Raw genomic sequence first — 23,756 nt, forward strand, 5'->3', positions numbered from 1 at the left:
AGAACAGAGTCATTCCAAACCTCTGGCCTTAGAGCTGGATTTCAGAAAGAAAGACATGCCAACAGTAATAAAATTTAGTGAAAAATAATCACCAGAAAAGACAATGTGCAAAATTCCCCCCTTAAAAATCAGGAAAATGGGAAGTTTTGAATAGAGAATATATTCTGTATCAAAGTAATTTGTTTATTTTTTGGATCAAGAACACATGACGCAAGCATGGTTTCACCAATTCTTCCCAGAATATTTTGTGCCACAGTCATCAGACCTGGCCATGGTAAGAGACTGGGGGTTTGCAAATGCTTGTCTCCCAGACCTTAAAATCATAATGCGCCATTGAAAATCCTGCATAGTGTGACTGTGACAATTTCTTGTCATAGGACCATAAGTTAGTGCTGCTTTGGTGTGGTGATGAACTGTTGACCCATGATTATTACCTAGGCAGAACTCCGAATTCTCTAGTGCTAACTCCATCAAATAAAACACCAGCTTTGTATGCTAGCGCTTTTTTTCTTGTTATGAATAGGTTTCGACAGCCTAAAGAACACTAAGGAAGTGTGTTCTGAACATGGTCTTGTGATAGGGTGTCCACCCCACACGGGACTGGCGGGGTTAAGGTGGTCAGGTAGCCTATTAACTCTACAGGCTGCACCTGGGGGAAGGGGGTGGGAGGGCAGGGAATTGGCCAGAAGCAGGTTCAGCTGTGCAGGAGCAGGCGGGACCTATAAAGCCAGGAAGCTGGCAGCAAACAGGGGTTGTTGCTGGGAAAGGACAGTCATTCCCTGGGAAGAATGTTTAGCGGCAGCAGAGGTGGGTAGGTTGCAGTTGTTCCCTGGGTGGAGATAAGTAGGCTGTTAACCTTTTACAAAATGCAGGTTGCCCTAGACCTATTCAGTGATTCTAGGTGAGTGTGAAAATGATTTAATTGTTATTGTAAGAAAAAATATTCGCTCTCCCAGGAGGCCCTATGTGAGTCTGCCATTTTGTTTTTCAGCAATACTGAAATACAAATGATACTGAAAACCCGTTTGCCCCTTGATGCTGCAGAACACTTAAGCATATGCTTAACTTTAAGTCCCACTGAAGTTAAACACCTGGTTAAATGCTTTGCTGAATTAGAACCTCAACTTCTAAGAGCTGAAAGTACTTAGCACCTCCCGGGATCAGGCTCTTATCAAAGGAAAGTCAGTGAGGAACAATACTGGGGGTGACACAGAAATAACTGTGGCTGTTCAGAGCAGAACATCCAATTTTGCACTGTAAAAGTGGAGGGATGGTATGTAACGTTGATGTATGTATTGCATATATAGTATTGATTCATGTCTGTATTATCACTGATTATAATCTTAACGCATTGAAACCACTTTATCAAGAGCATGTACCTTTTCACATCCTTTAATTGCTAGATATCGTCTTGCAATAACACACTCTCAGGATGCTTGGTTATGCTGGCCTAGCTATTGTACCATCTCTCGGCCAGCTAGCCTCATACCAAATAACAAATCTATGGCGTAACTGACACTATCCTGACCTGGCACGTGCCCATCCTTTGGGTCTGCTCAGACAATACTTGCTCACAGGCATAGTGCTCAGTGGGGTGGAACAAGGCATGCCGCGTCAGGATGCATGTGTTCTCGTTACCAGGCTAGAAGCAATAATTCTACTTTTAGGAAAACCTAAGTGAAGGGGGAGTGGAGCATTTCTAGCAGAATGTTTGTAAACATTATTGCGACAGAATTGAAAAAGAATAGATTTTTTTTATATTTATTTCAACAATTATGTTTTGAATCCTATGAATCGGAATGTCATTTAAAATAAGAGTTAGAAGGAAACCAGCTCCCTATGCCTTTTAGGAGCCAATCCAGTCACCTTCTCTTGAGAGAAAGCTATTTAATTGATGGGGAAAGACCCTCGGCTGGTATAAACTGACCTAGCTGTATTCTCCCTGAACTTTTTTTTTTCTTTGAGGGATAAGCTAAACTTTCCCAATTCTTTTTTTTTTTTTTTCTTCTTGCCACTTTACTGAACACTGTTTACTCCCTATTCTGCAGGGTGGTCAGCATCAGTTAGGGACAGGGTGACATTCTGATCTGCTTCCTCTGAAGACACAATTTTCCTTTAGTTTTATTCCCTTTGTTGCAAACAAATAAGAGAAACATGCAGTTCTGCTGAGCCCACACGTGGCAGTCCACCTTCCTTTTCCCTCCTTGCTGTGGAACTGGTCTTTCCCAGTAATTAAATGATTTTTATCTCAATAAAGGCGTCTGGAGTGGCTCCTAAAAGGCACAGGGAGGTGACTGATCTTCTAACTCTTATTTTAGTTGAGTGATGGGGGAGTATGGTAAGAATGTTAACTATGCAATATCCCCTCTGCTTTGTCTCGCTTCTAGACATAATCGGATATTCTGGCAAGAGTCCGGCATACTCCAAGAGCTGCTCACCAGGAACTTTCAGTCAGCTCTCCAGAAATTGTCAGTCATTTGCTGGAGATGCTGTGGAAGTCACTAGCTGGGAGAGTCGGATCCTCGCTCCCATGCGACGCTGGGAGACGGACACCCTGCGGGGCCAATCACCTGCTGCTTATGCAATGGAATTATTCTTTTAAGCAGGGATAACCTGAAATCATGAGGCTTTTCCCTCCCATCTGAAAACTGTACAATGAAGCATTTACCCTAAAAAGAGGGCAAGCTTTGTTTTTTTCCCCCTCTGGAGGGAAAGCTCGACTGCGGTAAGAACAGCTCCTAGAAACCAGCTTCTAAGGTAAGTCACCTCCGTAACGTTTCTAGCACCTCTTAGTGTAGGGAGAGGTTCTGGGCTCCCCTTGTCCTTCAACTCCATGCCCATGTACCTCTGAGCTGCCAAGCTCTCCTGGGGCTCAGAGTGCCCATTATTTAGCCCAAGAGAACTTTGAGGAGGTGGGTCTTTAAATCTAGAGAATGAAATCAAGTAGGGGGCTGGGGAAGGTTCTTAGGAGAATCTGTACATTGGAGTGGGGAGGCAGAGAAGCTGTATGAGAATAAGAAAACCAGCATTACCCCTAAGACTCCCTGTTCTGTGATTCTGTGCCGTTGTTAGATGATAGCCCCCATCTTTTTGCTGCCAAAATCTTTAGAGACCATCTAGCTGAGATCCTCAAACTTCTGGGGACATAAATGGGGGCCCTGACACAAAAGGACAGGCCACCAGCTCCTAGCCCCTCCACGTCTCAGATGACCCAACTTCCCATTCCTGAATTGTTGTGTATACTGATCCCTGAGACCCCCAAACTCGGGGGTATTTATTTATAGCACTGCCAAGCTTCAGGGACCCCATACCTTACTCCTCAGACCTGACATCTGAGCCCCTTCCCACCACACTTGCTTCTCTAGCCCTTTCCCAGGTAGTCCTCATTTCCAAGCCTTTCCTCATCCACTTCCCATCTTTGAGTGTCTGTCCCCAAGAGCCAGCAGCCCCCCCCCCCCCCATTCCTATCTCAGCACCTGCCAGGTCAAAGTGCAGAGAACCTCCAAGGTTCAGCATTGCTCTCCAGTCCCCCCAGTCTTCACCAGTACCTTCTTCCCTCCTGAGATCCTCTCCCCGAGTCAGGGACCTGCATTAGTGTCATCCCCCTTCTCTTCCCTCCCCCCGCCCCCCCATGCACACAGTGATCTAAACCCCATCAAGGTTCTAGCGTTCCACTTTTCTGGTGTGGAGCTTCCAAAATACTCCGGTATACAATAGGCGACTGGGCATGGATCACTTGATTACCTGTTCTGTTCACTCCCTCTGGGGCACCAGGCATTGGCCACTGTCAGAAAACAGGATATTGGGCTAGATGGACTGTTGGTATGACCCATTGTGGCCATTCTTACGTTCTTGTGTATTACTGCTCCATGTAGACAAGTACTTGCATGTAAGTAACCATTTCTAGTGTTTTTCTGGTGTTCATTGGATAAACATGGATTTCATTTTTTAAATTTTGTATCAGTAGTGTCTTATCAGTGTTTAATGGTTAAAACCTAAAATCAGAAGACCTACATTATTTTAAGTGACAGATTTGTTTTTCCTCAAATTTTTATCACAAACATTTTGAAGGGACAAAATAGATCTGCGCTTTTAAAATAAGATGCTAACTAAATAAAATATGTGCTGCTTAGGAAACATTTTACAGGCTAGATCACATAAATGATTATTGCAAATTAATGGAAAAGTAATCTTAGTCCTCATAATCAGATGACTGATTATTTTCAATGGGGACTTTGACTCCTGCACTGAAGACTGATGTCAATTCACCTCTTAGCTCTGAATAGCTGTACACACCTTACCACTAACCGACTCGAAAAAGTTAGAAACTCTCAGGCCATCACGCTTGGAGTAGTGTCTTGATGTTTTAAGAGGCAGTTGTGAACATGGCAGAACAGGTGCCATGCCATAACCCTGCCACAAGAACAAATGGGTGACTTGAGAGAGACTGCCATTTATTACATATGAATTATCAATTTTATGTGTGTTTTGATTGCACTTAGTACATGCCTTCATAAAGTTGAGAGCTAAATAGGAACTGCTAATTTGTAGGTATGCACTTTGTTTTTCAGGAGTCCCAGAGACCTGCTTTCTTGCCTGAAGTCTAGGTTAGCTATGTCTCCCCCAGCTAACACAGACTTAGGCTATACCCCTCCTGATGGTCGATGGGGATGGGCAGTGGTATTTGGAGCTTCCATCTCTGTCGGATTTGCATATTCCTTCCCTAAAGCTTTCACAGTCTATTTCAAAGAACTCCGGATGGTTTTTAATGTATCCTACAGCCAGATTGCATGGGTGACTTCCATCATGTGTGCCACTACCTACGGGGGAGGTGAGTGAAACTAGACTGGCTTTTTCTTTTGGGTCTCTCCTTCAAAACTGGGTGGGGAAAATGTTATCTTCTAGAAAGTTTTGGGGAGGCTTAAACTGAAACTCTGGTTTTCTAGAGGCTGTCCTTTAACAACATAAAGTGTTACCATGACACTTTAGAGAATATTGATAAATGTTTACATTAGAAAATGTTTTGGTGATGAAATCAATATATAAATTGCCAGGTCACATGGTTTTACTCCAAGTCTTGTTATGTTTAGAGTGAAATCCTGGCCTCATTGAAGTCAATAGGAGTTCTCAACAAGCAAGTTTATTAGAAGTACCATTTTAAATGGGAAAGGGTGAGATGCTCCCATGGCTAGAGACATAACTTTTTTTTCAAGCCAATAATTGCCTTTACTCAAACTTCTTGATTTAATGACTTTTTTCATAAGGGGAATTTTTCTACATCACATTTTCCTGGCATTTATTATGAACACCTAATGTTTTTTTATATACTAAAAATTTTTTTTATTTATTTGGGGCTAGATCCTGTGAAGTGCTGTGGGCCTCAAGTTCCACTCAGATAAATGACTGGGAAAATTGAGTTATTTAAAAAATGACAGCAGGTCTTCAAAATGTAGGTTGAATTATTATTAAATTTTAATAAAAATAGGATCATATCAAGGGAAAGGTGTGTGCAATCACTGCACATGGGTACTTTCTGTTGCTGTTTATATTTAAGGATAAATATGGCTGGTTGAAAAAAGACAGTGGCAAAATTTCAGTCATTTTTGTCTCAAACGGGCTTATTTTTGTGTTTTAAAATTATAAAACTTTTTTTTTAAAAATTGAAATTTTAGATTTCAAATTGTCATTACTGCAATTTTTTCCCCTCTTTTACACCACATACACTATTTTTATTATTTTTAAAATTGGCACCTAGGAACCCTATATAATCTGCAGGGTAGGTTTTTCTCTTTTCTCTTCTCTACTCTCTGCTCCTCAAACTTTTTGCCCCTCTAACTTTTCCAAAGTTGAGGACATTTCTGAAAGAGAAAATGAGAAGGAGGGGGACTATGGGTACCCACTAGTATTAGTTCTACTGTATTTAATAGTAAAAAAGGGGAGGGGGTATAGAAGAAAGCAAAAAGGTGAAAACAATCTCAATTCCAAATTTTCAAAAATTTGGAGGTCTTATGGAGTTTATATTTTTGGTCAAACATTTTTTTTAAAGAAACTTTTTTCACAAGTTTCAATTTTGAAAGGCCATTTTTTCATAAACTATTCTTCAGTGGAAAATTTTGACCAGCTCTGAGTATTTCTTGCTTAAGACACAGGGAAGTTCAGGCTAAGATTATAAAAGTTTCCATGTGGGCGTAGACACCACTTCCATTACTTACAGTGAGAATCGTGTGGGCAAGTCTTTGGAAAGCTCAACTTCAGTTTTTAACCCAGCAACTTCTGAGCTAACTCTGCCGAGGAAAAACATCTTAATTATTTTTAGCAGGACAAGTTAATTTTTTTTTTCCCCACACTTGGCTAATTCCAAAATGGTTTAACAGACATGGCTGAAATTTTCTGGTTGAAAGCCTGGCTCTACTGAAGTCAGTAGGCATTTTGACATTGAAATCCTAGTTCCTCCTCTCTTCTCAAACATTCGCCTTTAACATGAGTGCTAGAAGCATAGAAAGCGTCCTCCCAAAGGGATGAAGAGGAGGCTAAGGGCTTAATGTAATTTTTAGAAGCAAGTTCCATGCCTGTGATCATTATAAGAATGTTGTCACAGTAGCTTCTAACCATGTTAATGGAGCGCCTGGCAAAAGGCACTTGAAAGAAAGGGTATTATCTATCCTGCAGCTCGGAATGAGCATCCCAGCCTGCGTTGATGGAATAGCACTCGCTTGCCTCAATTTAGCAGGCTGAACTGCTCCAGCTGAGACTTGCGCTAACCCCCTGAGCTTAGAGCCAGTAGATCAAGTGGGCTTGTGAGTAGACAAACCCCTTCTTTAAAAGACTATGACATTTTTAGAGCTATTTGAGAGGCCATTCCATTGACCCAAGGCTGCAGAGAGCTTGAACAAGCACTACCCTTGGGACCAAAAGCCTCATCTTTTCTGTTTGAACAGGGTACAATGGAACAAAAGTGTCAAAAGACAGTTCAGTGACACTGAAGAGCAATCCAGGTAGGACCTTGAAAGTTAATAGTAAAACCTTATGCTTGATGTGGCGGACAACAGCCAACGAGTGCAAAGAGCAAAGCAATGGGGAAAAGCAAACAGTCAACCATCTCTACCCACAGGAATATCAAGTTGCAGTGTTCTGTATGAGTTCAGGGGTCTGATCCTGTTTCAGACAGCCATGTATTTTCTTCACAGCTGTAGTCCAAAGTAAACCAGGCCATGGCTGATGTGCAGTCTAATCTCTCTAGGCATTTAATGCAGCGATCATCACTGTCCTATCTGAGCGTTTCCTATGTCCTAAAGGTAAACTCAATAAAGCATCTCTGTTTTCTTCCTCAATTAGTTAGAACAAGTGACTAGAGCTGGGTGGGAAACGGCAAAAGTTTTCTCAGGAAGGGAAAACTATTTCAAAGATGTATATATTTTTTTTCCTATTCTTCATTGAGCTGAAACCAAGTCCCTTAGAAATTTTACAAGGGAAAGACGCTCAGAATTGCCAGTGTCCTGATCATCAGTCTACTCAGCTGGGGTGTGGGGGACCGAGGTTTAAGTCCTGGCTCTAAAACAGCCAGAAGAGGGACTTGAACCTGTTACCCCATGTTCCAACTGAGTGCCCCTAGCCACCAGGCTATAAAGTCAGTCTGCCTATTTCCATTTCTAAGATTTCCACTTTGTCAACATTCATTGAGCCAGAGAGAGAACAAGATACTGATTCATAATTCAAGTTAAACTGGTACAACTTTCTCTTATGTCAACAAGATCTTTAGACTCCTTTGCACCTGTCTCTTAGGGACACCCTGTGTGATGACACTATGCAACGCAACCTGTGTTTAGCTAGGTGTTGTCTTCACTGCTAAAAATGGCATGACTTTAGCCTTAGAATAGCTTGCACAGGTTTGTTACCCTGAGGTAAAAACATGGTGATACTAGGCCCTTAGTTTTACAGCAGGGTAAACTAGGCAAGCTCAGCACTCTAATCCTGCCCTAGTTTACCTTGCAATAAAACTAAAATGCCTGATCTCACCTCATTTACCTATGGTAACACTGAAGTGCCTTGTCTTCACTGTGGTTTTTAACTCTGAATAGCTCACATGTGTTTGCAACCCTAAGGTACCTTTTTCTTGGTAGTGAAGAAAAGGCCTTAATGGGAGAGCAGAAAACCATGGAATGGGAATGACCAGGATATCCTAGATTTGTAGAATTTAAGACAGAAGGGACCATCAGCATCATCTAGTCTGACCTTCTGCATGATGCAGGTCACAGGTACCCACACACCCACTCCTGTAATAGACCCCTAACCTCTAGCTGAGTTACTGAAGTCCTCAAATCATGATTTAAAGACTTCATGTAACAGCGAATGTCTATGTCCAGTGACCTCAATAAACAAGCCCCTTTATTCATTGCAAACAACTGTCCTGTTTCTTCTCTGTCCAGAGGGACACTGCAACACCCACTGACTAATCTATTATTTATACATCCTTCCGCACAAGCCATGCATTTGTCCACGTATGTACATAATTTTAAATACTGCCAGCTTTTACTCCCAGTTATGATAGAATTAAATACAGAGGCTGAGATTTTCTAAGCTGTGGAGGGGATTTAGCCCCACATCCTCTTTTTTAAAATGAATAGCTAAGTCCCCTACACTGCTTTGAAAACCTCAACCATGTTATTTCCCTCTTCTTAGGTAACTGTTTTCCAAATCTAACAGAATAGGGTCCACTCTAGGGTTAAAAGGCAAACAATATTTGCAATGTAGTAGCCAGGGAATAATTCCTAAGTGAAAACATTCTGGTGATTAGATTTAAAGGAATCATATCTGTTTTATCTATATAACTTTCTATCTGGGTTATTAGAGAGACAAGATGGGTGAACTAATATCTTTTATTAGTGAAGATATTACCTCAACTACCCTGTCTCTCTCATATCCAGGGATCAACATGGCTACAACAGCTCTATTCAGGTTATTCTGATTGAAACACTTGCTAAAACAAAAATCTCACTGCTAGATCTAGTTTCTGGTTTACAGAAAGCCATCCTTTCTAGCAGTGATGGTGTATGTACCCATCTGCCGTTAGCTCTAGGCCCAGGTCTATGTGGTATTTAAGCATTTCCCTGGATAACAAATGAATTATTTCGTGTATGAATTCCTCTGGCAGTTTGGCCTCTTTTCTGCTATTAATACTGGATCTTAGCAAACACCAAGTTTCTGTTTTGACCTCTCCTTGACCCCTTGTACAACATTACTAAATGGAAAGGGACATGAGCTGGAGAAGATTGCCATGTCCCTAGCTACTTGCGTACTGTTATCAGTTCATACCAATACACTAGAACTCTCTTCCAGGGCCAGTTGCTGCCCCTGCCAATCCTGCATGAAGCGAGTGAGGATGGAAATGTAGCGGGATCAGTGCAATTGAGCTCAGCAGGGTGCCTGCAGGCATGTCTGCAGTGAAATTAGACACCCGTGGCTGGCCTGTACCAACTCACTTGGGCTCACGGGCTCTGGTTGCAGCACTGTTTAATTACGATGTAAACATTCAGGCTCGGACTGAGGCCTGGGCTCTAGCTCCCTGTGAGCTGGACCTCAGGCTGCAGCCCAAGCCCAAAGGTCTGCACCACAATTAAACAGCCCCTTGCCCTGAGCCCAGGTCAGCAGGAGCAGGCCAGCTGCAGGTGTCTAATTGCAGAGTGGACACACCCTGTGTGACTCAACACCCTAATTGCCATGCATCCCTGCTTTGTGGCAGCTAGTCCCATACACCTGCAGAAGGAACAAGGGATTTCGGGGGAGGGGGGCTAGTTTTCTACCGAAATACCCATTGGGTTGCTAGGCAAGTGTGCTGTCGAGGTTGGTTGCCCCTCTCTGGTCATCTATGCATCCTTAATTCCCATGCAGCTTCATGTTTCTTAAGTCAGTCTGCTGGTAGCTATTCCTCAGTAGCTGGCTCCTCCTTACTGGTAGTGATGCAGCTTTCCTCCTCTCCATATCGTGGAATGGACAGAAGGATCTGACCCTAAAGCATTTCCTAATAATGGGCCTATCCACAAAGCTACCCCAATGTTGTGTCTCAGCCTTTCTCAGACATTATCCTCTAAGTGAGACAGTTTAATAAAATAGCCAACTGTATATTTCACAATTCCAAAGAGCACAATCTTTGGATTCCCAAAGGCCTGTATCATAAATGCCCAAGAGTGGGTTTTGGATTGCTTCTGGCACACTTATCTCCACACTCTTCTACCTCTGCAGCTCCCCACAGCCCTCTTTCTGAATTGGGACTAACCATCCCAAGAATTAATTTAGTTAGTAGATGGCAAATGCAGAGTTCAGAGGATGCAATGTCCCGTATTGTCACATAGTTTGCTTTATTGGATAGGTTTCTTTTTCTCGCCTATGTCGGTGACTGTGGATGCCATCCCAAATTTGGGATCCATTATCTGTTCCTCGTAGCTCTTGTGAATATCCAGCACCCTGGGTTATACCTATAGTCTTTATTTGCACTGTTTAATTACTTCTCTGCTAAAGAGAAATTCAGGGGGTGAGGAGAGTGAGCAAGCTGCCCAGGCTCCAAACATATCTCCAGTGATAATGTATCTGATATCTGGGAGGACTTCAGGCCACCAGCATCTCACTCACAGAATGTACAAATGCTAAGCAGGTTGATGGAACCTGGGGTCTCAGCCCAATTTCATCTGAAAATGTGAATCTTCGGGGGAACTGAGCCTGAATTTTGGATGGAGAGAGCTTTGTTTGCTTTCAGATTTCCCTGTGTAATGTCCACCTAGTTCTAGTTAATGGGGAATCTGAGCAATTGTACAGTCTACAGAACTTCACCCTGTGAGATCTAGTATCTAACTGGTGGGATAACTCCCGAAACTGAAATTCAGTGCATGAGGCAAACACCCCAAAATGAGTGGTTGACCCTGATATCTGATAAAGCTGATGACAGTCTAAGTTTTTGCCCCATCAAGAATCTCAGCTTGACCTAGATGTGTGAGGCAGTGTGGTACAACCGCCACTCGTATTTGGAGCATGACTAGCTAGTGGCAGCCTGTTCATTTGCAGTCCTCTTTATTGCTGGCTTCTCACTAGATCACAGCACTGGGAACTGAATAAGTAAGTTTTCATTTAATTAAAACTCCTAACTTGCAATTAGTGCTAATAAACCCCTAAGGGTGGAGGGCCTGTGGGCTAAACGCTCTTGGAAGGCATTTTGTGTTAACTTTGTTTAGTCATGCTCAGTGATGAGGAAATCCAAAGTCCTGGTCAAAAGAGGATAAAGCTAACACTGCTGAGTTCTGCTATGGCTATTGAGAGAAACTATTGATATGTCTTCAAGCTTGAATGTAATGATTGTATCTGTTTTAGATCTAGTGCAAAGGACTTTATGGAATTAAAAAATGTTTAACGATAATCCACAGTAATACATACTGATCCCTTCAGCAAAATTAAGAATATTGTAAGAACTCTAAACACACATGACCATTTTCAAATGTACCAGGTAATCTCTTTCCCAAAATGAGGTCACACTGAGGAAATTAATGGAATTGTTGTACATGAAAAACAATCTGGATTCCACTGATGTTACAGTTTATGGGGAATTTCACCCTATTTGCCAGGTTGAACTACCAAATGTTTACCTTGAACTGAAGTTGATATCTCAGATGTAAGTGATTACTCAGCATAGTGTAATCTATTTTGCCATCTTGTGTATTGACCCTATATAGTAATTAAAAATTACAATTAAAAAACTCCTTTGTTATGTAAGGATAATAAATTGTTTCTGTGGAGATCAGTGAGTAAAGAACTTAGACTGGTTCAGGGATTTAAGATTTATCTATGGTAATTTTCGAATTGAAAGATAACCTTCAACCCTCGTGAGAATTCAATGGCACATGAAAGATCTGCCTTAAATACTGGTCTAAGGAAACATTGACTCTATTTATTCATATTAGCTCTTGCACTCTTGTATGGTTGGGTTTTCCCTTTGGACTCTAATGACCATGCTTCCTGTGAAATGCATGGACAGTATTCCTCCCCATGACTTTACTAATGTAACTAAAAGAAAATAAAAGCTTTCTTCGATTAGTGGCATTATAAAGACATATATACTCAGCCCCAAAGAAGTGTCTCTTTAAATGGAATTTTTTTGCCGTTTTAAACAGCTGTAAATCTGCTTGTATGCCACAAAGCAATGCACATTAAGTGGATTAATAAGATATTAATGCAAGTTAGGGCTACATTTTCAAAAGTAGTGGTTTTGGGTACTCAACTCGAGATACCTAAAGAGACCTGATTTCCAGAGGGTGGGTTCTTAGCCTTTTTTGACAATCAGGCCCCTTTTAAATAAGATACTTTTTTAAAATCACAATCACCAGGCTCTCTTGAAAAGGCAGGTTATAACTGTGATGGATTTGGAGCTGCCCTGTGATAAATTATCAATGTGGTATGTTGGCCTGGTTGTTGGGATGTTTACTATATGAATACATTAGGTTACCTCAATATAAGGCTGGCTGGAAAATCAGCCAGGAATTAAAAGATAGTCGCCCTTCAGCAAACACAAGAGCTGTTAAGGGACCAGAACCAGTGGCTCTGAGGACTCTGGCTTGATTTCCTGCTGAGCCTACAGGGCTGATTTTTTAAAGGAAGGGCCAAAGCCCCAGAACACAGAAGAACAAAAGGAATATAGCAGGGTATGAAAGGAACCTTCTCTCAAATGAGAGCTGTTAGTCATTCGGGGGAACCAGATTAAGATTTCAGTGGGGGTGCCTAAAGAAGTTAGGCCTATCTAGGTTACCGTCAGGATGTGGTACATACACAATCTAGAAATAAGAAATTACTTACATGAACTTCTTTCCTGCTGGAAAATATTCTCCCTAATACTAAATGTTCCATAAATACAGTGTACCTATTGCTTTATAAAAACAATGAGGAATCTGGTGGCACCTTAAAGTCTAACTGATTTATTTGGGCATCAGCTTTCATGGGTAAAAAAAACACTTCTTCAGATGCATGGAGTCAAAATAGTGCTTTATGGCTCTGAGAATATGTATGGCAAGCAGGCTGTGTGGTTCTTCTGACTCTTAGAAAGGAGACCTGCCCTGTACCATCTAACAGACCGCAATGTTGTGATATGCCAGCATGTCACGGCACAGCATGATGATACTGCATAGGAACATCATCACATTATGTCAAATAAATAAATAAACACAACAGGGTGCTATTCCACAAGCCCTGAAGGTGATTTTGGGTTTTGTTTGCCCTAATAAATATTGTATAGTCCCAGAATTCCTGAGAATAGAGATTGGCTTGAATCACCAAATTCAGATTGATAACTGTACCTGCATGTCTCCAAATCCAGATTAAAATGTCTCTGGTTTGGAGATGGGTTTTGGTTGAGTGTGTTTTGCAACTAGTCCCTCTTTGTATAACTCAGATCTGGATGTGAACTTCCACAAGTTTGGAGTGGTTCAGAAATAGCTACTTTATCCCAAAGGTGGTAGATGGGGGCCTTAAGGGCTTTTTATTGATCTCAAAGGGCTTTGAATCAGGCCCTTATATAAACCAGAACTGAGGAGGCAAAGTTGGACTCCTCAGGTGTGAGAAATACAGGTGTGAGAAGGCAACTGTAATTTACTGGCAACTTGTGCTGCTAAAGAATTAAATTTTTACCAACAAGTTTCATAAAGATAATTTTGATATGTAGGGATTTAAATATAATTATGTATTGCATAGCAAACTGCTATGCATAAACAGGGTGAGATATAACAAAACATAAATGATTGCTGTTATATTACACATACATGCATTTGTAATATGAGATTTTTAGATTAAAAGCAATACATGTGCAGTTTTTTGAGAAGGAAATTAGTGTTAAAGGAGATGTTACCTGCTAAACAGAAACATTGATTTTTCTACACAAACAAGTGAAGGGATACTATTTAACAAAATCTACAAAACCGTTTCTATGTTCACCTTATCAGATCTATTTTAACCAAACTGTTAAACGTTAAGATACATTGTTTTTACTTAATGTTAGGCAATTTTCCCTTATGTGGTATTTCTTTCATCTCTAAAACACTTTTTTGTGCATAGAATATAATATTTGGGATTTTGTGATCAATATTTTAAACTTTCTATAAATTCTCGTATCTTCCAAGGTCCGAGGCTTTCAGTTTAATTTCAGATTTCATAATCATTCAGAAATAACATTTATTTATATGTTTTTACGATACCTGGTTATGGAGAGCAGTGGGCATAAAAGAATATTAAACAAATAACACAAGACCCAAATGCTCTTTGGTTCATGATTGTTTTGCATTTTACAATGTTTATTAGGGCAATTTAGGATGTGTGAGGTGGGTGGAGATGTGGCTTGCCTGTCATAGAAACTAGGGTGGAGCAGGGCTGCTAGAACAATTTTTACAGTAAGGATGGTGAGAGCCATTGAACCAAATTGCAAACCCTGTAGATAATGGAAACCACTTTGAACCAGGGGGTGTGGCAGCACCCATGGTGTGGGGGGAAAATGGAACTGAACCTTAAGAGAACTTGATCAATCAGGTTTTGGCCCACTGTTTAGGCAGTTAGGTTTGCTTTTATACATAAAAGAACTTAAATAGTATATGGAATATATTAAAAATAAGTGGAAAATAGATTATATTCAAAGACCTATTATTGTGTGCTTCAAATCTTTCCTTTGGCAACATTTTCAAAACTGGTTTCAGAGTAGCAGCCGTGTTAGTCTGTATTCGCAAAAAGAAAAGGAGTACTTGGGGCACCTTAGAGACTAACAAATTTATTAGAGCATTAGCTTTCGTGAGCTACTGCTCACTTCATCGGATGCATTTGGTGGAAAAAACAGAGGAGAGCCAAATGCATCCGATGAAGTGAGCTGTAGCTCACGAAAGCTTATGCTCTAATAAATTTGTTAGGCTCTAAGGTGCCCCAAGTACTGCTTTTCTATTTTCTATTCTTGTTAACTGCTGGAATTAGCCTACCTGCTTGTCACCATGAAAGGTTTTCCTCCTTCCCCCCCTGCTGTTGGTGATGGCTTATCTTAAGTGATCACTCTCCTTACAGTGTGTATGATAAACCCATTAAGAAAAGGAGTACTTGTGGCACCTTAGAGACTAACAAATTAAGTACTCCTTTTCTTTTTGAGAATACAGACTAACACGGCTGCTACTCTGAAACCTGTGATAAACCCATTGTTTCATGTTCTCTGTGTGTGTGTATATAAATCTCTCCTCTGTTTTTTCCACCAAATGCATCCGATGAAGTGAGCTGTAGCTCACGAAAGCTTATGCTCTAATAAATTTGTTAGTCTCTAAGGTGCCACAAGTCCTCCTTTTCTTTTTGCGAATACAGACTAACACGGCTGCTACTCTGAAACCTATTTTCAAAACTGTTGTACACTTTTTTTCTGGGAGGGGGGGGAGTTGCGTGGCCCTCCCTAGTACTCTCAACGCCAGTGCTTTTGTAAAAAAATGGAATTAAACAGCTTTTTAGCTGGAAGGGGCCTTGCCGTTTCTGCAGGCGGGACGCTGCAGCCTTGGGCCCCGGCGCCCGAGAACGAGGAAGCAAACGCTGAGTGTGCCGCTCCCCCGCGCGAAGGCAACCAAGGCAGGGAACCCCAGGGACAGGAAGGGAGCAACCCAGTCCCAAAACGCAGCTGCTGCCCGGCGCCCCCCGCCCCGCTCACGGTTCTAATAGTGGGTGGGGATATTGGGTAACCCGGGGGGCCCCTTCCAGGGAGGGTTCCCGCTTTTCAGACCGGATCGGGGTTTTTACAAAAAGAACGGGAGGGCCTTGGGGCACCTTCGAGAGGAACCGATTTCGCTGAGCATAGGCTTCCCCGAGCTGCAGCTCCCTGCACCGGCACCCCCCCAAGCTGGGGGGGGGGGGAAGGCCGTGGCTCAGGAAAGCGTACGCTCAACGAAATCGGCTCGTCTCTACGGTGCCCCACTCTTTGGGCGGGCACAGAGTAACCCGGCTGCTCCTCTGAAAGTGGTTTTACAGGGCAAGCCCCGCATCTTCCTGGTTCGCCCTGCAGAGAGCTTGGCCCGGGCACGGACCTCGTGCGCCCGGCGCTGGACTGGCAAGTTCGGCCGAAAGGGAGACGTGGGGCGCCCGTTCCGCAAAGGCCCCTGAAGCCTCGGGCCGCTTTCTTGAGCTTCCCAAGCCGGCCCGCGAAGGGGGCGCCGCGACTTTCCCTGCCGGGGCCGGGCTCCCTTTTTAGGGCGTGCAGTGAAACGGAGGCAGGAGCGGGCACCTTTGCACCGCCCAAAGCCAGCTGAGCTCCCCGCCCCCGCCGGCCTGCACCCCTGCGTGGCTGCAGGAGGGGCTGGGGGGGGCTTGCTCTCTGGCTGGGGGGTGCGATTTTCTGCCCCATGCAGAAGCAGGGCGGGCCTGTGTGTGTGGGGGGGGGGGATTGATCAGCTGCTGCTCCTGCCGCCTGGGGTGGGACCGGGAGGGACTTGTGCCAGGGCAAGGGAGCCACTAGGAAACCCCCCCCCCCGGGTCTGGGCCGGGCAGGCTGGAGGAGGGACCTTGCTCCCCGGCCCCGCCCCCGCGGAGAGTTTCTTTTACTCCCCCCCCCCCAGCCCCCCGCGCCGGTTGCGTTGAGATTTTCCGCCAACTCTGGCGCTTTCCCGCCGCCGCTGCCCGCGCAGCGCCAGGCCCAGCGCGCAGGTGAGTGGCCGGCCCGGCGCGGGGGCCCGGGAACCGGCTGGCTCGGGGAAGGGACTTGCGGGGTGTTTCCAGCTGGGAACTTGCCAGGGAGCTGAGCTGGTAGCGGGGTGCCCGTGCATGTGCCTGCCTGTGGCCTGCCTGTACAGTCCGGGTGCCACATGGCCCATGCGCTCTGCGCCCCCGTGTGCCACCTGCACGTGCCCGTGTGCGCCCCCGTGTGCCACCTGCACGTGCCCGTGTGCGCGCCCCCGTGTGCCACCTGCACGTGCCCGTGTGCGCCCCCGTGTGCCACCTGCACGTGCCCGTGTGCGCCCCCCGTGTGCCACCTGCACGTGCCCGTGTGCGCCCCCGTGTGCCACCTGCACGTGCCAGTGTGCGCCCCCGTGTGCCACATGCTTGTGCCAGTGTGCGCCCCCGTGTGCCACCTGCACGTGCCCGTGTGCGCCCCCGTGTGCCACCTGCACGTGCCCGTGTGCGCCCCCGTGTGCCACCTGCACGTGCCAGTGTGCGCCCCCGTGTGCCACCTGCACGTGCCAGTGTGCGCCCCCCGTGTGCCACCTGCACGTGCCAGTGTGCGCCCCCCGTGTGCCACCTGCACGTGCCAGTGTGCGCCCCCGTGTGCCACCTGCACGTGCCAGTGTGCGCCCCCTGTGTGCCACATGCATGTGCCTGCTTGTGCACTCCGATGTGCACCCTGTGTGCCACATGCGTCTGCCTGCTTGTGCGTGCTAGGTGCAGGAACCTGCTTGTTTCTTGTGTACCCTGTGTGTGCCACATTCACGTGAGCTTCATGTATTATCACTGTGCCATATGGATGTACCTGTGGGTGTACGCTCTATGTACAGTGCCATGTGTGTGAGTCCAGTGTGTTTGCCCCATATCTATGTAGCCTGAGCACTGTGTGTGTTCCATATGCCCCTGTGCTTCATGTATTGTTGCTGGGCCATATGCATATGAGTCCTCTGTGTGCTGTAAGCTGATGTATCTCAAGTAATCTGTGGGCTATGTGCCTGTGTATGTCACATAGCATCTGTATACTATATGTGCATGTTTCTTGTATTGTTTCTGTGTATCCATGTGCATTCACAAGGCCTGCATGTGTGCTTCAGAGTAGCAGCCGTGTTAGTCTGTATTCGCAAAAAGAAAAGGAGTACTTGTGGCACCGTAGCGACTAACCAATTTATTCGAGCAAATAAATAAAATAAATTCGTTAGTCTCTAAGATGCCACAAGTACTCCTTTTCTTTTTGCATGTGTGCTGGGTGTGTATGTGATTCCCATGTACTTGGTCTATGTGTATTCCATAGGCATGTGCTGTGTGTTCTATGTGCATATTCATTCTTTGGATGCAGAGATATTCTTTGCATATGCATATCCTATTGTGTTCTTCAGGCATGTGCATTGCACATAATAAGGTCCTTGATTAAGAATCCTTTTATCTGATTTGCCCCTGGTGTGTTCTGTGTGTATGCACATGTCCTACGTGTAGTCTGTGTGCATGATTATGCATGTATGTGTTGAGTGTGCATGTTCCCACAGATGGTTCTGTAGCAGTCACGCTGTCTTTGTGCTCCTGGTGGCATTTTCAAGCAGTCCCTTTCTGCCTTTTCCTGCTTATGTGTGTGTGGTGGTGGTGGTGATGATAAGGGGGGTTCAGGTTTTCCCTGAATACACACAGCAGGAGGAAGGAGATACAGTGATACAATTCTGTTCTCTCCAAAGGAGTGGAACGTTACACACAGAAGGAATTTTTCCTGGATTTGCATCCCAGAGTGAGCCAACTGAAGCCACTGGAGTTGCAAAGGGGTATGGAAATGGTCAAAATTTGGGCTGTTATTCTTAAGTAAAGCTAAGATTTTGTCATGGATATTTTTAGTAAAAGTCACGGACAGGTCACAGGCAATAAACAAAAATGAAGGAAGCCTGTGACCTGTCCCTGGCTTACTATAAATAACTGACAAAATGGGGAGGGAGGGGGTCCAGCACTCACCTCTGCTGGGGCTCCAGGGGCTACTCACGGTATTTCTCCCCTTCCCCCCTCCGCCCCCCCCCCCACCACAGCTGCCTGTGGCAGTTCGGAGCTGCGGGCCCACGGCTGGGAGCTCTGGGGTCCACCTGTGGCGACCGGGCAGCTGCAGCCCTGCCATCCCGGGGCTGAAGTGGCAAATGTCACAGTGGTCTCTGGAAGTCATAGATTCTGTGACCTCCGTGACAAAATCTTGGCCTTATTCTTAAGTAATAGTCACCCCCAAAAGAATAATTATGGAGATCCCAGGTATCTCATCCTTCGTAGATAAAAGCAAGTGGGGCAGGCAGAGTCACTAGGGGAGGAGGTGTTAATAGATTTAGAATTAGCTGCTATCCATTGCCCTGAATAACCTACAATGCAATTTATCTAGGAATTGTGTTTTTCTAAAACAGTGTTTGAAATTTCTGTTGACTCTGCTCTTGTAGTTGCAAATTTTCCAAACCCTGGCCGCTGCGAGAAAGTGAGCGAGCGAGCGAGAACTTGCCCCAGGACTAACTTTGTGTGTGTACACTTTGTTTTTCAGGGCTTCCAGAGGAGTGCTTTCTGGGCTTTAATTTAGCCTGGCCATGTCGCCTCCAGCTAACAAAGGCCTAGCCTACACTGCTCCTGATGGGGGATGGGGCTGGGCAGTAGTATTTGGAGCGTTCATTTCCATTGGATTTTCATATGCTTTTCCTAAAGCCATAGCAATCTTCTTCAAAGAAATCCAGGATTTCTTTGGCACATCCTACAGTGAGATTGCATGGGTGTCTTCAATTATGTTGGCCACTACCTACGGTGGAGGTGAGTACATCAGAAATACCCAGTTGTTTTTGTTTTCTTCTAATAAGGGAGTACAGGTACCTACAGATTAAAGAAACTGTAGATTCTGATTGCACTCTGTTCATGTGTGAGTTTGAGTATCATGCATCTTTTAGTGACCTGTACTTGGATAATGAAATCAAAAATCTTGTGTTGCACAGATCATGTTTAAGATGCTGCTTTGAGTAAAAAATTCAAAATGTGACTTGGGAGCCTAAATGCCAGTATCAAAAGTGATTTAGGGACAGATTTGCAAAGGTATTTAGGTGCCTAAAGATGCAGATAGGTGCTTAATGGGTTTTATAAGCACTTATATTAGGCACCTAACTCTGATATCAATGGAAGTCGGGCACCTAATCTACTTAGGCAGCTTTGAAAATCGTGCTAGGTGCCTGTCTGCATCTTTAGGTGCCTACATAACCTTTGAAATTCTGGCCATTGGGCACTTTGGAGCCTAAATCCCATTCACTTTCAAATGGGCTCTGAAGTGACTCAGTCCCTTTTGGAAATAGGACTTTGCCTCCGAAGTCAGGTAGGTGCTTTTGAAAATTTTACCCTTTTATAAAGCATTGTGGTATTTATTTTATGTCTTGTTCTAAGACTTTTAAATGTTGCAGTATGTTTAAGAGCTAAGCTATGGTGATTATAGATCTGCTTGACCGTTAGTGATTGTCTTTGTAGAATTTGCAGTTGAGCAACCTTAACTCTGACCCAGCCAAGTGTTTATTTGGGGGAAATTCCCTGTTTTGTTAAATAGGTAGATATCAGTATTGATAGGTAAGTCACATGGCCAGTTATCAACATTAATGTGCATTATCCTCCCATTGTCCCCCATGGCCTCCATTCAGAGCTCTCATCCTCAACATCCTATTGCCTGTGTGAACAGATGCAATATATGGGGACTCAGGGTGGCCGTGGAAGGAGAGAGAGCATGGGTGTAGCATGGTTGTGTGTATGTGGGAGAACATAGGTGGAATGGGGTAGTGAGAGGGGAGTGCGGCTGTGGGGGGACTTGGGTTGCATGGTCAGGGATGGGGAGAAGTGGGGCTGTAATGCCGGAAGAGCAGAAGGACTGAAAGAAATGGGCAAAAACCAAGTATGTCAATGCTGGAAAATATCAAATTGAGTCGAGGGACATGTGATGTGGGACTCAAACCTAAAAAATATTAGCCCCAGGCACCAAGTTCCTGCCAGGTCCAGCAGCCTTGAGTGTTTGCAGGTGACTGGCCTGAGTGATCGTACTGAGGGCGCAGGATATGTGGGGTTTAGCAGCGTTGCTCAATGCACCCTTGAAACTGCACTCTTCTGTTCTACGGCAGTGCAGTCTGGTAAGTTTTCTGCTCAGTCTGATGGAACGTGCAAGATGTTTTGGGTGTCCTCCTTTATCATTTACACGGTTGTTCACCTTTGCCCCAATTTGCGGCGTACATGATACCGAGATGGTTTTCTGCTTGCTACACGCTATGAGAACAACCTATTTGACCTCATGTTTTGTCTGGCTTCACAGAGCAAATTTTACATCACTTCTGGCCCTTTATTGGCAGGAACTTGGACTTTGACCCTCTCTGCCGATGATAAAGCACCTGTTGAGTTCTGTCCATAGGAGCCAATGAAAGCCTGCCCCACTTTATTTCCCAAGTGTGAAGGAGACACAGGATGCCTGCTTTGACAGCATGCTGGAAATGTTTTTCCTTGTTTTGGCCTTGGCGGGTAACTTTTCCCAATCAAGACAGCAGCTGTGAAACAATTTGGCATGTACAGCAAGGACATTAATGTCTTTGGGAGTAGCATTGTCAAATGTCTAAGGCCTTGATATAATGCCCATGTAGGAGTAGCTGGCTATGGTGTTCGGGCAAAGCCAAACATTGGGCAGAGCAATAAATGAAGCAGTCCCCTGAATTGTAGCTTATTGTTTACTGGGACCGGTTTTAAGTTCTGTAATACAATAGCAATAGCTAGTCACCCTCATCAGCTCACAAAACAGAGCATATTAGGTAACTGTTACTTTTTGCTACTTCCATTGTAACAGGCTGTGAACAACCTGGGCAGTCTTTGATTAAACTAATGTAACGGCATGTCAATACTGAATCCTGAATAGGAATTACAGGTGGTCACTCCCATTTTTTATGGCAATAAACTATCCCTTTGTATTCTTTAAAAATAAAATGACTACAGGTTTCCTCCCTCGTGGACTAATGCACTCTGGCAGGATTAAGGGCATACACATGCTGAATGCTCTAGGGCTTGTATTTGTTGACCTAGTGCTTGATTCAAAAGCCCATTGAAATCAATGGGAGTCTTTCAATGGACTCCAGTGGGTCAGTCCCATAGAGCCCAGCCTTGTAAGGACCTGGGCACATCCTTCCATCAGCCTGTAGGGCTCTCCTCACCTCAGAGGAGTGCTCAGAAACATGCAGGCCCACTAGCGCCAACCCACAGGAAGGATGTATAATTTTTGAAAGGTCAGTGGTCGGGGTGATGTTCACACAGTAGTAGTTTGGCAACTCAAACTCTGTCCCACCAACCCCAGGCATAGCTACCCTGCCCAACCCCCTTCTCCCTCACCACTGTAGTCTCCCCATACATGAAATGCATGGCTTGGCAGGGGCTGGGGAGTGCTGTGAGAGGTTCCTTTCCTCCCCTTGAAGCTCATTATGTGCTGTGCATTTAATCCTTTTGCATTGATATTGATAAATAATCATAGAAGTGCAGGACTGGAAGAGACATCACTAGGTTATCTGGTCCAGTCCCCTGCGCTGAGGCAGGACAAGGTATTATCCAGACCATCCCTGACAGGTGTTTGTCTAACCTGTTTTTAAAAAACCTTCAATGATGGAGATTCCACAACCTCCCTAGATAATTTGTTCCAGTGCTTGACCATCCTGTCAGCTTGGAAGTTTTTTCTAATGTGTAACCTAAATCATCCTTGCTGCAATTTAAGCCCATTACGTCTTGTCCCATTGTCAGTGGATAAGGAGTGCAATTTCTTACCCTTCTCTTTATAACAACTTTTTACATACTTGAAGACTGTTATCATGTCCCCACTCAGTTATCTCTTCTCCAGACTAAACAAATCCAATTTTTTCATTCATTCTTTCCTCAAGTTTTCTAGACCTTTAATAATTTTTGTGGTTCTCCTCTGGACTTTGTCCAGTTAGTCCACATCTTTCGCAAAGTATGGTGCCCAGAACGGGACACAGTACTCCAGATGTCAGCATGGAGTAGAGTGGAAGAATTACTTCTCGTGTCTTGCTTACAACACTCCTGCTAACACATCCCAGAATGATGTTTGCTTATTTTTGCAATGGTATTAAATTGTTGACTCATATTTAGTTTGTAACCCTCTATAACCACCAGATCCTTTTCTGCAGTACTCCTTCCTAGGCAGTCATTTCCAATTTTGTATTTGTGCAACTGATTATTCCTTCTTAAATGTAAAACTTTGCATTTGTTCTTACTGAATTTCATCCTATGTATTTTAGACCATTTCTCCACTTTGTCAAGATCATTATGAATTCTAATCCTGTCTCCAAAGCATTTGCAACCCTTCCCAGCTTTGGTATCTTCTGCAAACTTCATAAGTGTACTCTCTATGCCATTATAAAAATCATTTATGAAGATTTTGAATAGAACCACAGCCCGGACAAATCTCTGTGAGATCCCACTTGATATGCCCTTCCAGTTTGACTGTGAACCATTGACACTGACCATCAGACATTGTAATCATAATCAGGCATCTTAGAGGCTAAAAACAAGCTCTCTAACTCAGTGGTTCTTAACCTATTTACCATTGTGGGCCACATATGTGGCCCACAATGTGTTATGTGGGGTGAGGGCCGAGGAGTGAGACCGTGAGGGCGAATGTAGAGCTGTATGGTAACATAGTGACTGAAAAATGTTTCACAACCATTTTATTAGATTTAACTCATGTTTTAAAATCACACAAATTAAAGTTGGTTATTCAAGCCTTCTACATTCTTCTTGGTTTCTTGTTGTACTTTTGCACAACTCTGTTAACAAACTTCTCGAATGCAATGCGTTCATCTTTGGTGGCTTCTCATGTGTCCAATACTTCCAGTTCTTCAATTGATATGCTCATTAGTTCATTCACATGATCAGGCAGAAGGCGACTTCTTTCAGAACACAAAATTCTATTCAATGACGAAAAAGAACTCTGAACTGTAGCTGTTGTGACTGAGAGTAGCAAGAGATGAGTTCCCATTTCTTTCATCCCAGGAAACATA

General features: G+C 44.1%; 1 protein-coding gene across 3 annotated transcripts in view; it reads left to right on the forward strand.

Moving 5' to 3' along the window:
- The first annotated feature begins 2,260 nt into the window (after positions 1-2,260).
- The window catches only part of LOC119859385 (monocarboxylate transporter 2-like), a 61,689-nt gene continuing 40,193 nt past the window's right edge, over positions 2,261-23,756 (forward strand). The window contains exons 1-3 of one of the 3 annotated variants that reach the window (XM_038411450.1): positions 16,548-16,683; positions 18,405-18,488; positions 19,235-19,494. In XM_038411450.1, coding sequence (XP_038267378.1) covers positions 19,278-19,494 — 217 coding nt within the window. In that variant the 5' untranslated portion in view covers positions 16,548-16,683; positions 18,405-18,488; positions 19,235-19,277. Of the gene's footprint in view, positions 2,758-16,510; positions 16,684-18,404; positions 18,489-19,234; positions 19,495-23,756 lie in introns of those variants that run through there. The other 2 variants (XM_038411451.2, XM_043518664.1) reach the window with 2 other exon arrangements.

Source organism: Dermochelys coriacea, chromosome 7, assembly GCF_009764565.3.
Source record: "Dermochelys coriacea isolate rDerCor1 chromosome 7, rDerCor1.pri.v4, whole genome shotgun sequence".
NCBI classification, from domain to species: domain Eukaryota; kingdom Metazoa; phylum Chordata; order Testudines; family Dermochelyidae; genus Dermochelys; species Dermochelys coriacea.